The sequence below is a fragment of the Arabidopsis lyrata genome (assembly GCF_000004255.2).
Source record: "Arabidopsis lyrata subsp. lyrata unplaced genomic scaffold ARALYscaffold_2, whole genome shotgun sequence".
Classification (NCBI taxonomy): Eukaryota; Viridiplantae; Streptophyta; class Magnoliopsida; order Brassicales; family Brassicaceae; genus Arabidopsis; species Arabidopsis lyrata.
The window spans coordinates 11,909,953-11,923,489 of NW_003302554.1; the positions used below are offsets into that span (position 1 = coordinate 11,909,953).

At 31.6% G+C, this 13,537-nt stretch overlaps 1 protein-coding gene and 1 long non-coding RNA gene across 2 annotated transcripts; both read left to right on the forward strand.

Annotated features, from left to right (window-relative positions):
* The first annotated feature begins 260 nt into the window (after positions 1-260).
* Positions 261-1,012, forward strand: LOC9323150. The gene has a single exon (XM_002887039.2). It carries the CDS (start codon positions 486-488, stop codon positions 963-965), a length of 480 nt encoding a protein of 159 aa, XP_002887085.1. The 5' UTR covers positions 261-485; the 3' UTR covers positions 966-1,012.
* A 699-nt stretch (positions 1,013-1,711) lies between these two features.
* Positions 1,712-2,591, forward strand: LOC110231110. Its single transcript, XR_002334207.1, has 2 exons — positions 1,712-2,138; positions 2,336-2,591. It is a non-coding gene; the product is annotated as an uncharacterized LOC110231110 (long non-coding RNA).
* Positions 2,592-13,537: the final 10,946 nt, after the last annotated feature.

Consider the following 13,537-nt stretch of genomic DNA (forward strand, 5'->3'; position numbering starts at 1 on the left):
ATCAAGCATCACTCCAAAAAACATCGATAATATAACAATGTTCTAAATACATAACCAAATCTTTTCTTTATCCATGTTCTATATGTTTCAATTGGATTTTAAATCTAATGACCAGTGTTAATTTTGTTTTCCATTATTTGATTCGTACTTATCTCTTGCTCACTAGTTTTTTTTTTTATAATCTTCTACATACACACTATTTTAATATTTTTAGAACAATCAGTCATTTATTGTTTCAAAACTATATACTATATGAATACAAAAAGAAAAAATTCGCTGGCATCTTAAATATTATCAGCGAAAAGTATACGACACTCATTCTAACAAGCCACGTGTAACCTATCTTCTTCTAGAATGGTGCCAATCCTAGTCACCACCTTATTCCTTTTAACCCTCCACTATCATCTCTTCTCACACCAAGCAAAGAATCACCCAAATCGTAACAAAATCAATGTCTCTGCTAAATCAATAAACACAAAACCAAAATGTCTCTGCAAAAATTCAAGCTTCTCGCTACTCATTGCAGCACCGTCGCTGAGAGTCCAACGCGTAGTCCAGTCATCCACCTCCGCCGTCGTAAAACGCTGCGTTTGTTACTTACTCGATCATCAGATCGATGGAGATTACCTGAGATTCAGAACAACGTAGATGAATCGAAGAAATCGGATAAGAGAGATAAGATCCGATCTCGTCGGAAGCTTAGAGAGCTTTTTGTTTCGTCGCCACCGTTTGAGGAAAGTGGCGGCGGCGGTGATGAGAAGGCGATGAAGATGGAGGTGGAGGTGGAGATGGAGAGGGATGTAGCGGTTAACGGCGTTAATAATAACGGAGGTTTTGGTGAAGAGATAACGGCTCGGCGTGTGGGCTTTAATGGGTCTGTTAGGCCCATGTCATCTGTTACACTTCGATGTAGGTTACTTCGACGAGCTTGGCGTCCTGTACTTGTAACGATTCCTGAACAATAAAAACTCTGAAACAAATAAATCTATATATACATTTTTGAATGTTTAAATTTTGATTCATAGGTAAATTTGTTTTTCTTAAGAGTTTAATCCACTTCTGATTTTTTTTTTTCGGAATTTGGTTGTGATTAGTACTATTCCTTGAAGTAGAATTATCTCGATTTTTATGTTTAAGGAGGTGGAGATGGTTCTAGAGAATTTCTAGAATTTTTAAGGAGGTTGACTAAAAAACCAGTGGCTTTTTTTTTGTTAATTATGAGACCTTTTTATTAATTTTGAGGCTTATCTCTACAATAATTAATTGAGAAGTAGAAACGCACCATATTCAAAGTTAGGGCATTGGAGGCCTGTGGTTAAAAGTTGGAATGATTTGTCCTAAACACCCTTAATGAATTGTTCTTCTCGAAATTTCTTCTTCTTCGTAATTAGGGGTATATAAGTCTAATCGTGTGTTGATCTCTATACTAATGTCCTAAACACCCTCGATACGAAATTTTTTGTTCTTAATTATTAGGGGTATATAAGTCTAATCGTGTTTTGAGATGATTAGTCTTAATCACCCTTAATGAATACACTATCAAATCCAGTTTTCTATTTTTTGGTGAGGGTAAAACAATAAAATCGTGTGAATTTTATTAAAATATGGAATATTTCGTTTTTTAATATTAAAATATAGAATATTTCGTTTTTAAATATTAAAATATAGAATATTTCGTTTTTTAATTTTTATAAAAATTTAAGATAGATACTAAAATATATTACGAATATTTTTATCAAGAAATTTTCCAATTTTAAAAAATAAATTTTTAGAGATAATTATGACGGTGTGCCCTAGATATTAAACTATAAATATAGAGCCGCAACCACACCATTAGAACTCAGATTCGTTAGCCTAAACATATCGTTTTGATATTATAGCTTTTTTTTTGTTGCTTTGGTTCTTTTATGGATCGATTTATTTTGCGTTATTATTTTTTACCTTTTCTTGAGGTTATATTTGTATTGTTATTATCTTGGTCTATGAATTATCAAGATTGTTATTGTTTTGCTGATTTGTATCGTGTGAATTATGTTTTAGGTAACCGCTCATGGGAGTTTCTATCAAGAGATTGAATGAACGAGTTGATGAAGACATGCCTCTTCATTAAATTCATTAACAAACTTTTTACATCAATCGTGAGTCCTCTTTAATTTTAGTTAGCGCTTCTCTTATGTCTCTTTGTAAATTACTTACAATTTTATAATTTGTGTTGGTTTAATTATTGATAGTTGTCTCTCATCGGATCTGATGTAAAATAATTTTTTACCATGCACTACATAACGAAATAATTTTTTTTTTGTCAATGTTACTCATAATTTTTGTGTTTTTGAAGGCGGAGCATTGCGCTGATGCGAAAGTGATTTACAAGTTTTTGGAGGTCAATGAGATTGATAAGACACATGCTGTCTACTACATAGCTTATGCTTTGCACATGGGAGTTTAAGAATAAGGTGAAAACTGCTAAGGAGATCTTCAATCTCGGAATCTCTAGGTAATATTTATTACGAATGAATAGACATGTAATCATATATACTTTCATGTTTCTGCTCCTTACATTATAGACCCTTATAAATTTACTGATTTTCTTTGCTTCCATCTACACAGCTTACCAGAGAGACTCATAATTTTCTCAGATTTTGTTTTGCTTCTTCTTTTTCTAATTAGCATATTTCTCTCGATCGATATTTTATGACGGAAGATGATTTGAAGCAATAATTTTCCAATTCTCTTGATTTATAGGGTTTTTAGATTTCACTATTATAAGTTTTTGCTTTGTTTCGCATATTTCTCTCGATTGTAATCATTCAAGATTGAGGAAGATTTGTAGCGATTATTACTGTAAGAATTCTTCAAATCCTCTTGATTTCTAGGATTTCTAAATTTCACTATTATAATGTTTTCGTTTTTTCTTTTGGTTTTTATTTTTTCGTTTTGAAGAGGCTTTTGATATTTGCACAACCGAAAAATTCGTGTTTCAAAGTTTTTTTTCTTCTGTGAATTACAAGTTCTTTCTTCTTCTTTTTTGTTGGTTTTAATTGATTTTGTTTTTGGTTCGTGTTTTTTTTTTTTTTCTGTAGCGCTTTGCATAATTTGATAAGCATGAAATTGTTGCGATCAGTTGTGGTTTATTGCTTGTGTTTTTCTGTTTTGTTTGATTTCTTTCTTATTTTGTTTTTCATTCGAACCCAAGAGAGATCATAGGCAGACACTCAATTATTAGTGTTTTGTTAGAATCTTTCTTTGGCACATTGTCCCGTCGAGTTTGGACCCATGGCTTATGGGAAATTTTGACCTGAGACTGAAAACCGATCCTTTATCCACGGCTTATTATTTCGACATATATACTTGGGATTGGTTTCAGTTTACTGGTCAAAGATCAAGTTACCCACGGCTTAAAACATCATCAGTCTTTAGATAGAGACTGAGATTCGGAAAACGAATTATTTAGACAAAATATTGGATTGGGTTATGTTTGGTGGAAGGAAAATGGTACCCACGGCTTCAAACATTAGTCTTTAGACTGAGGCTGATTCGACCATTGATCCTTCATGGTACCCACGGCTTGAAAATCTCTAGACATGGATCATGTTCGTTTTGTTCTTTCAGTTTTTAGACAAAGAGACAGTATCCATGGCTTAAACATCATCAGTCTTTAGACCAGAGACTGAGATTGGCTTATGTTTGGTAGAAGGAAAATGGTACCCACGGCTTAGAACATTAGTCTTTAGACAGAGACTGAGATTGGCTTATGTTTGGTAGAAGGAAAATGGTACCCACAGCTTAAAACATTAGTCTTTAGACAGAGAATGAGATTTACTTATGTTTGGTGGAAGGAAAATGGTACCCACGGCTCAAAACATTAGTCTCTTTATGTTCGTAAGGAGAGAACTAAGATTTCCAGTTTGATTAAACGAAAACATATTAAGAAATGGCAGATGGAAATCACATATATGGTAAAGCTAACTTAATATTTAATTCATCAGTTACCTTCTCATTAGTGACTGAAATCTCTCTTCTGGGTTCTACTCTTTGCATGGTATTGTGGAAAACAAGTACGTAACAAAACTAAGAGTTGCCAGAACTAAGAGTTGATTTGTATGGTTGTTGCTAGAACCAGTTCTTGGTTCATATAACTTTCTCCTTGCATTTAAATTGTTTCCATTTTCTTAAACTTAGTGATCGCGTTGCCAGAACTAAGAGTTGATTCGTATTATTAACACTGCTCATGCCGCATATATGTAAATTAGATCACTTTTTAGCTTTGTTTTGAATTATTTTGGAATATGATTTCTATATAGATAAACGTGTGTTTATTTTGCTGATGATGAGTTTGGCTATAACCATGATAAATACAAAGAAAGAGCATAATTGACGGCTTTCTATAGTCTTATGAAAGAGATCTTGATAAACGTATAAATCGTTTGCTGATTGAAGAGTTTTCCTATAACCATTATAACAAAAAAAGGGGCAAAATTGACGGTTTTCTGCAGTTCGATGAAAGAGATCTTGATAAACGTAGAAATTATTTACTGATTGATGAGTTTGGCTATAACCATGATAACATAACAAAAGGAGCAGAAATGATTGTTTTCTACAGTGTAATGAAAGAGCTCTTGATAAACGTATAAATTATTTGCTCATTAATGAGTTTGGCTATAACAATGATAACTGAACAACATAGACAAAATGGAGGGTTTTTTGTAGTCCGATGAAAGAGATCTTGATTAACATAGAAATTATTTGCTGATTGATGAGTTGGGCTATAACAATTATAACGAAAAGAATGAGCAAGATTGATGGTTTTCTGTAGGCTCACGAAAAAGCTCTTGATAAACTTAGAAATCTTTTGCTGATGATGAGTTTGGCTATAACCATAATAAATACAAAGAAGGAGCAAAATTGACGGCTTTCTATAGTCTTATGAAAGAGATCTTGATAAACGTATAAATCGTTTGCCGATTGAAGAGTTATCCTATAACCATTATAACAAAAAAGGGGCAAAATTGACGGTTTTCTGCAGTTCGATGAAAGAGATCTTGATAAACGTAGAAATCATTTGCTGATTGATGAGTTTGGCTATAACCATGATAACATAACAAAAGGAGCAGAAGTGACTGTTTTCTACAGTGTAATGAAAGAGCTCTTGATAAACGTATAAATTGTTTTCTCATTAATGAGTTTGGCTATAACAATAAAAACTGAACAACATAGACAAAATGGACGGTTTTTTGTAGTCCGATGAAAGAGATCTTTATTAACATAGAAATTATTTGTTGATTGATGAGTTGGGCTATAACAATGATAACGAAAAGAATGAGCAAGATTGATGGTTTTCAGTAGACTCACGAAAAAGCTCTTGATAAACTTAGAAATCTTTTGCTGATGTTGAGTATGGCTATAACCATGATAAATACAAAGAAGGAGCAAAATAGACGGCTTTCTATAGTCTTATGAAAGAGATCTTGATAAACGTAAAAATCAGTAATTAGCTGATTGGAGAGTTTTGCAATAACCATTATAACCGAAAATGAGCAAAATTGAAGGTTTTCTGCAGCCTGATGAAAGAGCTCTTGATTAACTTAGAAATTATTTGCTGATTGATGAGTCTGGTTATAGCCATGATAACAAAAAAATAGGAGCAAAATTGACAGTTTTCTACTGTCTAATGAAAGAGCTCTTGATAAACGTATAAATCATTTGCTGATTGATGAGTTTGGCTATAATAATGATAACAATAAAAGAGAGCAAAATAGACACTTTTCTACAGCCTGATGAAAGAGCTCTTGATAATTGTAGAAATCATTTGCCGATTGATGAGTTGGCTATAACCTTGATTACAAAAAAAGGAGCAAAATTGACGGTTTCTTTTAGCCTCGAGAAAGAAATATTGATAAACGTAGAAATTATTTTCTGATTTATGCGTTTGGCTATAACCATGATAAAAAAAAAACAAGAGGAGCAAAGTTGACTGTTTTCTGCAACTTCATGAAAAAAACTCTTGATAAATGTAGAAATCATTCGCTGATTGATGAGTTTGGCTATAACCATGGTAAGACAACAAGAGAGACAAAATTGATGGCTTTCTGTAATTCGATGAAAGAGACCTTGATAAATGTAGATATCATTTGCTGATTGATGAGTTTAGCTATAACAATGATAAAAAAAAAAGAGCAAAATCCGAAGTTTTCTAGAGGTTCATGAAAAATCTTCTGATAAAAGTAGAAATTTTTTGCAGATGATGTAATACCATGATAACAAAAAAAACGAACAAAATTGACGGTTTTTTACAGTCTGATGAAAGAGCTTTCGATAAACGTAACAATCATTTATTGATTGAAGATTTTTGTTATAACCTTTATAACGGAAAAAGAGCAAAATTGAAGATTTTTTGTAGCCTAATGAAAGAGCTCTTTATTAATATAGAAATCATTTGATGATTGATGAGTTTGGCAATAGCCATGATAACAAAAAAAGAAGAGTAAAATTGACAGTTTTATGCTGTGTAATAAAATAGCTCTTGATAAACGAATAAATCATTTGCTGATTGATGAGTTTGGTAAAAACATTGATAAAAAAAAAAAGAGAGCAAAATAGACAATTTTCTACAGCCTGATGAAAGAGGTTTTGAGAAACGTAGAAATCATTTGCTGATTGATGAGTTGGTTATAAACAATGATAACCGTAAATATCATTTGCTGATTGATGAGTTTGGTTATAACCATGATAAAAATAAATATGTTGATGGGTTTCTTTAACGTAATGAAGGAGCCCTTGATAAACGTAAAAATTATTTGCTCATTGATGAGTGTGGCTATAACCATGATAACAAAACAAGAGAGAAAAAACTGACGGCTTTCTGCAATCCGATGAAAGAGAATTTGATAAACTTAGAAATCATTTGCAGATTGATGAGTTTGACTATAACTATAATAACGAAAACAATGAACAAAATTGACGATTTTCTGCAAGTTCATGAAAAGAACTTGATAAACGTAGAAATTATTTGCTCATTGATGTGTTTGACTATAAACATGATAACAAAACAAGAGAACCAGAATTGACGGCTTTCTATTGTCTAATGAAAGAGATCTGGATAAACCTAGAAATCGTTTGCTGATTGAGCAGTTTGGCTATATCAATGATAACGAAAAAGGAGCAAAATTGACAGTTTTCTGCAGGCTCACGAAAAAACTATTGACAAACGTAGAAATCATTTACTGATGATGAGTTTAGCTATAACCATGATAACAAAAAAAGAGGAGAAGATTTGACGGTTTTATGTAGTCTCATGCAAGAGCTCTTGATAAACTTAGAAATCGTTTGCTGATTGAAAAGTTTTGCTATAACCATTATAACGGGAAATGAGCAAAATTGATAAGTTTTTACAGAATGATGTAAGAGCTCTTGATAAACGTAGAAATCATTAGCTGCTTGATGAGATAGGCTATAACCATGATAACAAAAAAATGAGCGAAACAAACGGTTTTTTTACAGCCTAATGAACACCTATTGATAAACGTAGAAATTATTTTCTGATTTGTGAGTTTATATCCATGATAAAAAAATAAGAAGAACAAAGATAAAGGTTTTATGCAGCCTCATGAAAAAGCTCTTGATAAAGGTAGAAAATATTTGTTGATGGTGAGTTTGGCTATAACTAGGATAACAAAAAACAAGAAAGAAAAATTCACGGTTTTCTCCTATTGATGAGAGCTCTTGATAAATGTATAAATCATTTGCTAATTGAAGAATTTTGCTATAACAACTATAACGAAAATTTTGTAGAATTGACAGTTTTCTTCAACTTCATAAAAATGTCCTTGATAACCATAAATATCATTTGCTGGTTGATGAGTTTGGCTATAACCATGATTAAAAAAAAAAGTTGATGGGTTTCTGCAACGTAATGAAAGAGCCCTTGATAAACGTAAAAATTATTTGCTCATTGATGAGTGTGGCTATAACAATGATAACAAAACAAGAGAGACAAAATTGACGGCATTCTGTAATCCGATGAAAGAGAACTTGATAAACATAGAAATCATTTGAAGATTGATGAGTTTGACTATAACTATAATAATTAAAAATATTGAATAAAATTGATGGTTTTCTGCAAGCTCATGAAAAGAACTTGATAAACGTAGAAATTATTTGCTCATTGATGTGTTTGGATATAACCACGATAACAAAACAAGAGAATCAGAATTGACGGCTTTCTATAGTCTAATGAAAGTGATCTTTATAAACCTAGAAATCGTTCGATGATTGATGAGTTTGGCTATAACAATGATAACGAAAAAGGAGCAAAATGGACGGTTTTCTACGGGCTCACGAAAAAACTATTGACAAACGTAGAAATCATTTACTGATGATGAGTTTGGCTATAACCATGATAACAAAAAAAGAGGAGAAGATTTGACGGTTTTATGTAGTCTCATGAAAGAGCTCTTTATAAACGTAGAAATCGTTTGTTGATTGAAAAGTTTTGCTATAACCATTATAACGGAAAATGAGCAAAATTGATAAGTTTTTACAGAATGATGTAAGAGCTCTTGATAAACGTAGAAATCATTTGCTGCTTGATGAGATAGGCTATAACCATGATAACAAAAAAATGAGCGAAACTAACGGTTTTTTTACAGCCTAATGAACACCTATTGATAAACGTAGAAATTATTTTCTGATTTGTGAGTTTATAACCATGATAAAAAAATAAGAAGAACAAAGATAAAGGTTTTATGCAGCCTCATGAAAAAGCTCTTGATAAACGTAGAAAACATTTGTTGATGGTGAGTTTGGCTATAACTAGGATAACAAAAAACAAGAAAGAAAAATTCACGGTTTTCTCCTATTGATGAGAGCTCTTGATAAATGTATAAATCATTTTCTAATTGAAGATTTTTGCTATAACAATTATAACGGAAATTTTGTAGAATTGACAGTTTTCTTCAACTTCATAAAAATGTCCTTGATAACCATAAATATCATTTGCTGATTGATGAGTTTGGCTATAACCATGATTAAAAAAAAAAGTTGATGGGTTTCTGCAACGTAATGAAAGAGCCCTTGATAAACGTAAAAATTATTTGCTCATTGATGAGTGTGGCTATAACAATGATAACAAAAGAAGAGAGACAAAATTGACGGCTTTCTGTAATCCGATGAAAGAGAACTTGATAAACATAGAAATCATTTGAAGATTGATGAGTTTGACTATAACTATAAGAACTAAAAATATTGAATAAAATTGATGGTTTTCTGCAAGCTCATGAAAAGAACTTGATAAACGTATAAATTATTTGCTCATTGATGTGTTTGGATATAACCACGATAACAAAACAAGAGAATCAGAATTGACGGCTTTCTATAGTCTAATGAAAGTGATCTTTATAAACCTAGAAATCGTTCGATGATTGATGAGTTTGGCTATAACAATGATAACGAAAAAGGAGCAAAATGGACGGTTTTCTACAGGTTCACGAAAAAACTATTGACAAACGTAGAAATCATTTACTGATGATGAGTTTGGCTATAACCATGATAACAAAAAAAGAGGAGAAGATTTGACGGTTTTATGTAGTCTCATGAAAGAGCTCTTTATAAACGTAGAAATCGTTTGTTGATTGAAAAGTTTTGCTATAACCATTATAACGGAAAATGAGCAAAATTGATAAGTTTTTACAGAATGATGTAAGAGCTCTTGATAAACGTAGAAATCATTTGCTGCTTGATGAGATAGGCTATAACCATGATAACAAAAAAATGAGCGAAACTAACGGTTTTTTTACAGCCTAATGAACACCTATTGATAAACGTAGAAATTATTTTCTGATTTGTGAGTTTATAACCATGATAAAAAAATAAGAAGAATAAAGATAAAGGTTTTATGCAGCCTCATGAAAAAGCTCTTGATAAACGTAGAAAACATTTGTTGATGGTGAGTTTGGCTATAACTAGGATAACAAAAAACAAGAAAGAAAAATTCACGGTTTTCTCCTATTGATGAGAGCTCTTGATAAATGTATAAATCATTTTCTAATTGAAGAGTTTTGCTATAACAATTATAACGGAAATTTTGTAGAATTAACAGTTTTCTTCAACTTCATAAAAATGTCCTTGATAACCATAAATATCATTTGCTGATTGATGAGTTTGGCTATAACCATGATTAAAAAAAAAGTTGATGGGTTTCTGCCACGTAATGAAAGAGCCCTTGATAAACGTAAAAATTATTTGCTCATTGATGAGTGTGGGTATAAACATGTTAACAAAAGAAGGGAGCAAAAACTGACGGCTTTCGGCAATCCGATGAAAGAGAACTTGATAAACTTAGAAATCATTGCAAGATTGATGAGTTGGACTATAACTATAATACCGAAAACAATGAACAAAATTGACGATTTTCTGCAAGTTCATGAAAAGAACTTGATAAACGTAGAAATTATTTGCTCATTGATGTGTTTGACTATAAACATGATAACAAAACAAGAGAACCAGAATTGACGGCTTTCTATTGTCTAATGAAAGAGATCTGGATAAACCTAGAAATCGTTTGCTGATTGAGCAGTTTGGCTATATCAATGATAACGAAAAAGGAGCAAAATTGACAGTTTTCTGCAGGCTCACGAAAAAACTATTGACAAACGTAGAAATCATTTACTGATGATGAGTTTAGCTATAACCATGATAACAAAAAAAGAGGAGAAGATTTGACGGTTTTATGTAGTCTCATGCAAGAGCTCTTGATAAACTTAGAAATCGTTTGCTGATTGAAAAGTTTTGCTATAACCATTATAACGGGAAATGAGCAAAATTGATAAGTTTTTACAGAATGATGTAAGAGCTCTTGATAAACGTAGAAATCATTAGCTGCTTGATGAGATAGGCTATAACCATGATAACAAAAAAATGAGCGAAACAAACGGTTTTTTTACAGCCTAATGAACACCTATTGATAAACGTAGAAATTATTTTCTGATTTGTGAGTTTATATCCATGATAAAAAAATAAGAAGAACAAAGATAAAGGTTTTATGCAGCCTCATGAAAAAGCTCTTGATAAAGGTAGAAAATATTTGTTGATGGTGAGTTTGGCTATAACTAGGATAACAAAAAACAAGAAAGAAAAATTCACGGTTTTCTCCTATTGATGAGAGCTCTTGATAAATGTATAAATCATTTGCTAATTGAAGAATTTTGCTATAACAACTATAACGAAAATTTTGTAGAATTGACAGTTTTCTTCAACTTCATAAAAATGTCCTTGATAACCATAAATATCATTTGCTGGTTGATGAGTTTGGCTATAACCATGATTAAAAAAAAAAGTTGATGGGTTTCTGCAACGTAATGAAAGAGCCCTTGATAAACGTAAAAATTATTTGCTCATTGATGAGTGTGGCTATAACAATGATAACAAAACAAGAGAGACAAAATTGACGGCTTTCTGTAATCCGATGAAAGAGAACTTGATAAACATAGAAATCATTTGAAGATTGATGAGTTTGACTATAACTATAAGAACTAAAAATATTGAATAAAATTGATGGTTTTCTGCAAGCTCATGAAAAGAACTTGATAAACGTATAAATTATTTGCTCATTGATGTGTTTGGATATAACCATGATAACAAAACAAGAGAATCAGAATTGACGGCTTTCTATAGTCTAATGAAAGTGATCTTTATAAACCTAGAAATCGTTCGATGATTGATGAGTTTGGCTATAACAATGATAACGAAAAAGGAGCAAAATAGACGGTTTTCTACAGGCTCACGAAAAACTATTGACAAACGTAGAAATCATTTACTGATGATGAGTTTGGCTATAACTATGATAACAAAAAAAGAGGAGAAGATTTGACGGTTTTATGTAGTCTCATGAAAGAGCTCTTTATAAACGTAGAAATCGTTTGCTGATTGAAAAGTTTTGCTATAACCATTATAACGGAAAATGAGCAAAATTAATAAGTTTTTACAGAATGATGAAAGAGCTCTTGATAAACATAGAAATCATTTGCTGCTTGATGAGATAGGCTATAACCATGATAACAAAAAAATGAGCGAAACTAACGGTTTTTTTACAGCCTAATGAAGCACCTATTGATAAACGTAGAAATTATTTTCTGATTTATGAGTTCATAACCATGATAAAAAAAATAAGAAGAGCAAAAATGAAGGTTTTATGCAGCCTCATGAAAAAGCTCTTGATAAACGTAGATATCATTTGTTGATGGTGAGTTTGGCTATAACCTGGATAACAAAAAACAAGAGAGCAAAATTGACGGTTTTCTCCTATTTGATGAAAGAGCTCTTGATAAATGTATAAATTTTTTGCTAATTGAAGAGTTTTGCTATAACCATTATAACGGAAAATGGGTAAAATTGACAGTTTTCTGCAACTTTATAAAAATGCCCTTGATAACCGTAAATATCATTTGCTGATTGATGAGTTTGGCTATAACCATGATAAAAAAAAAGTTTATGGGTTTCTTTAACGTAATGAAAGAGCCCTTGATAAACGTAAATATTATTTGCTCATTGATGAATGTGGCTATAACTATGATAACAAAACAAGAGAGGCAAAATTGACGGCTTTCTGTAATCCGATGAAAGAGAACTTGATAAACATAGAAATCATTTGCAGATTGATGAGTTTTACTACAACTATAATAACGAAAAACAATGACCAAAATTGACGGTTTTCTGCAAGCTCATGAAAAAGAACTTGATGTGTTTGGCTATAACCATGATAACAAAACAAGAGAACCAGAATTGACGGCTTTCTATAGTCTAATGAAAGAGATCTTGATAAACATAGAAATCGTTTGCTGATTGATGAGTTTGGCTATAACAACTATAACGAAAAAGGAGCAAAATTGACGGTTTTCTGCAGGATCACGAAAAAACTATTGACAAACGTATAAATCATTTACTGATGATGAGTTTGGCTATAACCATGATAACAAAAAAATGAGCGAAACTAACTGTTTTTTTACAATATAATGAAATACCTATTGTTAAACGTATAAATTATTTTCTGATTTATGAGTTTATAACCATGATAAAAAAAACAAGAAGAGCAAAAATGATGGTTTTATGCAGCCTCATGAAAAAGCTCTTGATAAACGTAGAAATTGTTTGTTGATGATGAGTTTGGCTATAACCACGATACCAAAAAAAAGAGAGCAAAATTGACGGTTTTCTCCTATTTGATGAAAGAGCTCTTGATAAATGTATAAATCATTTGCTACTTGAAGAGTTTTGCTATAACAATTATAACGGAAAATGGGTAAAATTGACAGTTTCCTGCAACTTTATAAAAATGCCCTTGATAACCATAAATATCATTTGCTGATTGATGAGTTTGGCTATAACCATGATTAAAAAAAAAAAGTTGATGGGTTTCTGCACTGTAATGAAAGAGCCCTTGATAAACGTAAATATTATTTGCTCATTGATGAGTGTGGCTATAACCATGATAACAAAACAAGAGAGACAAAATTGACGGCTTTCTGCAATCCGATGAAAGTGAAAT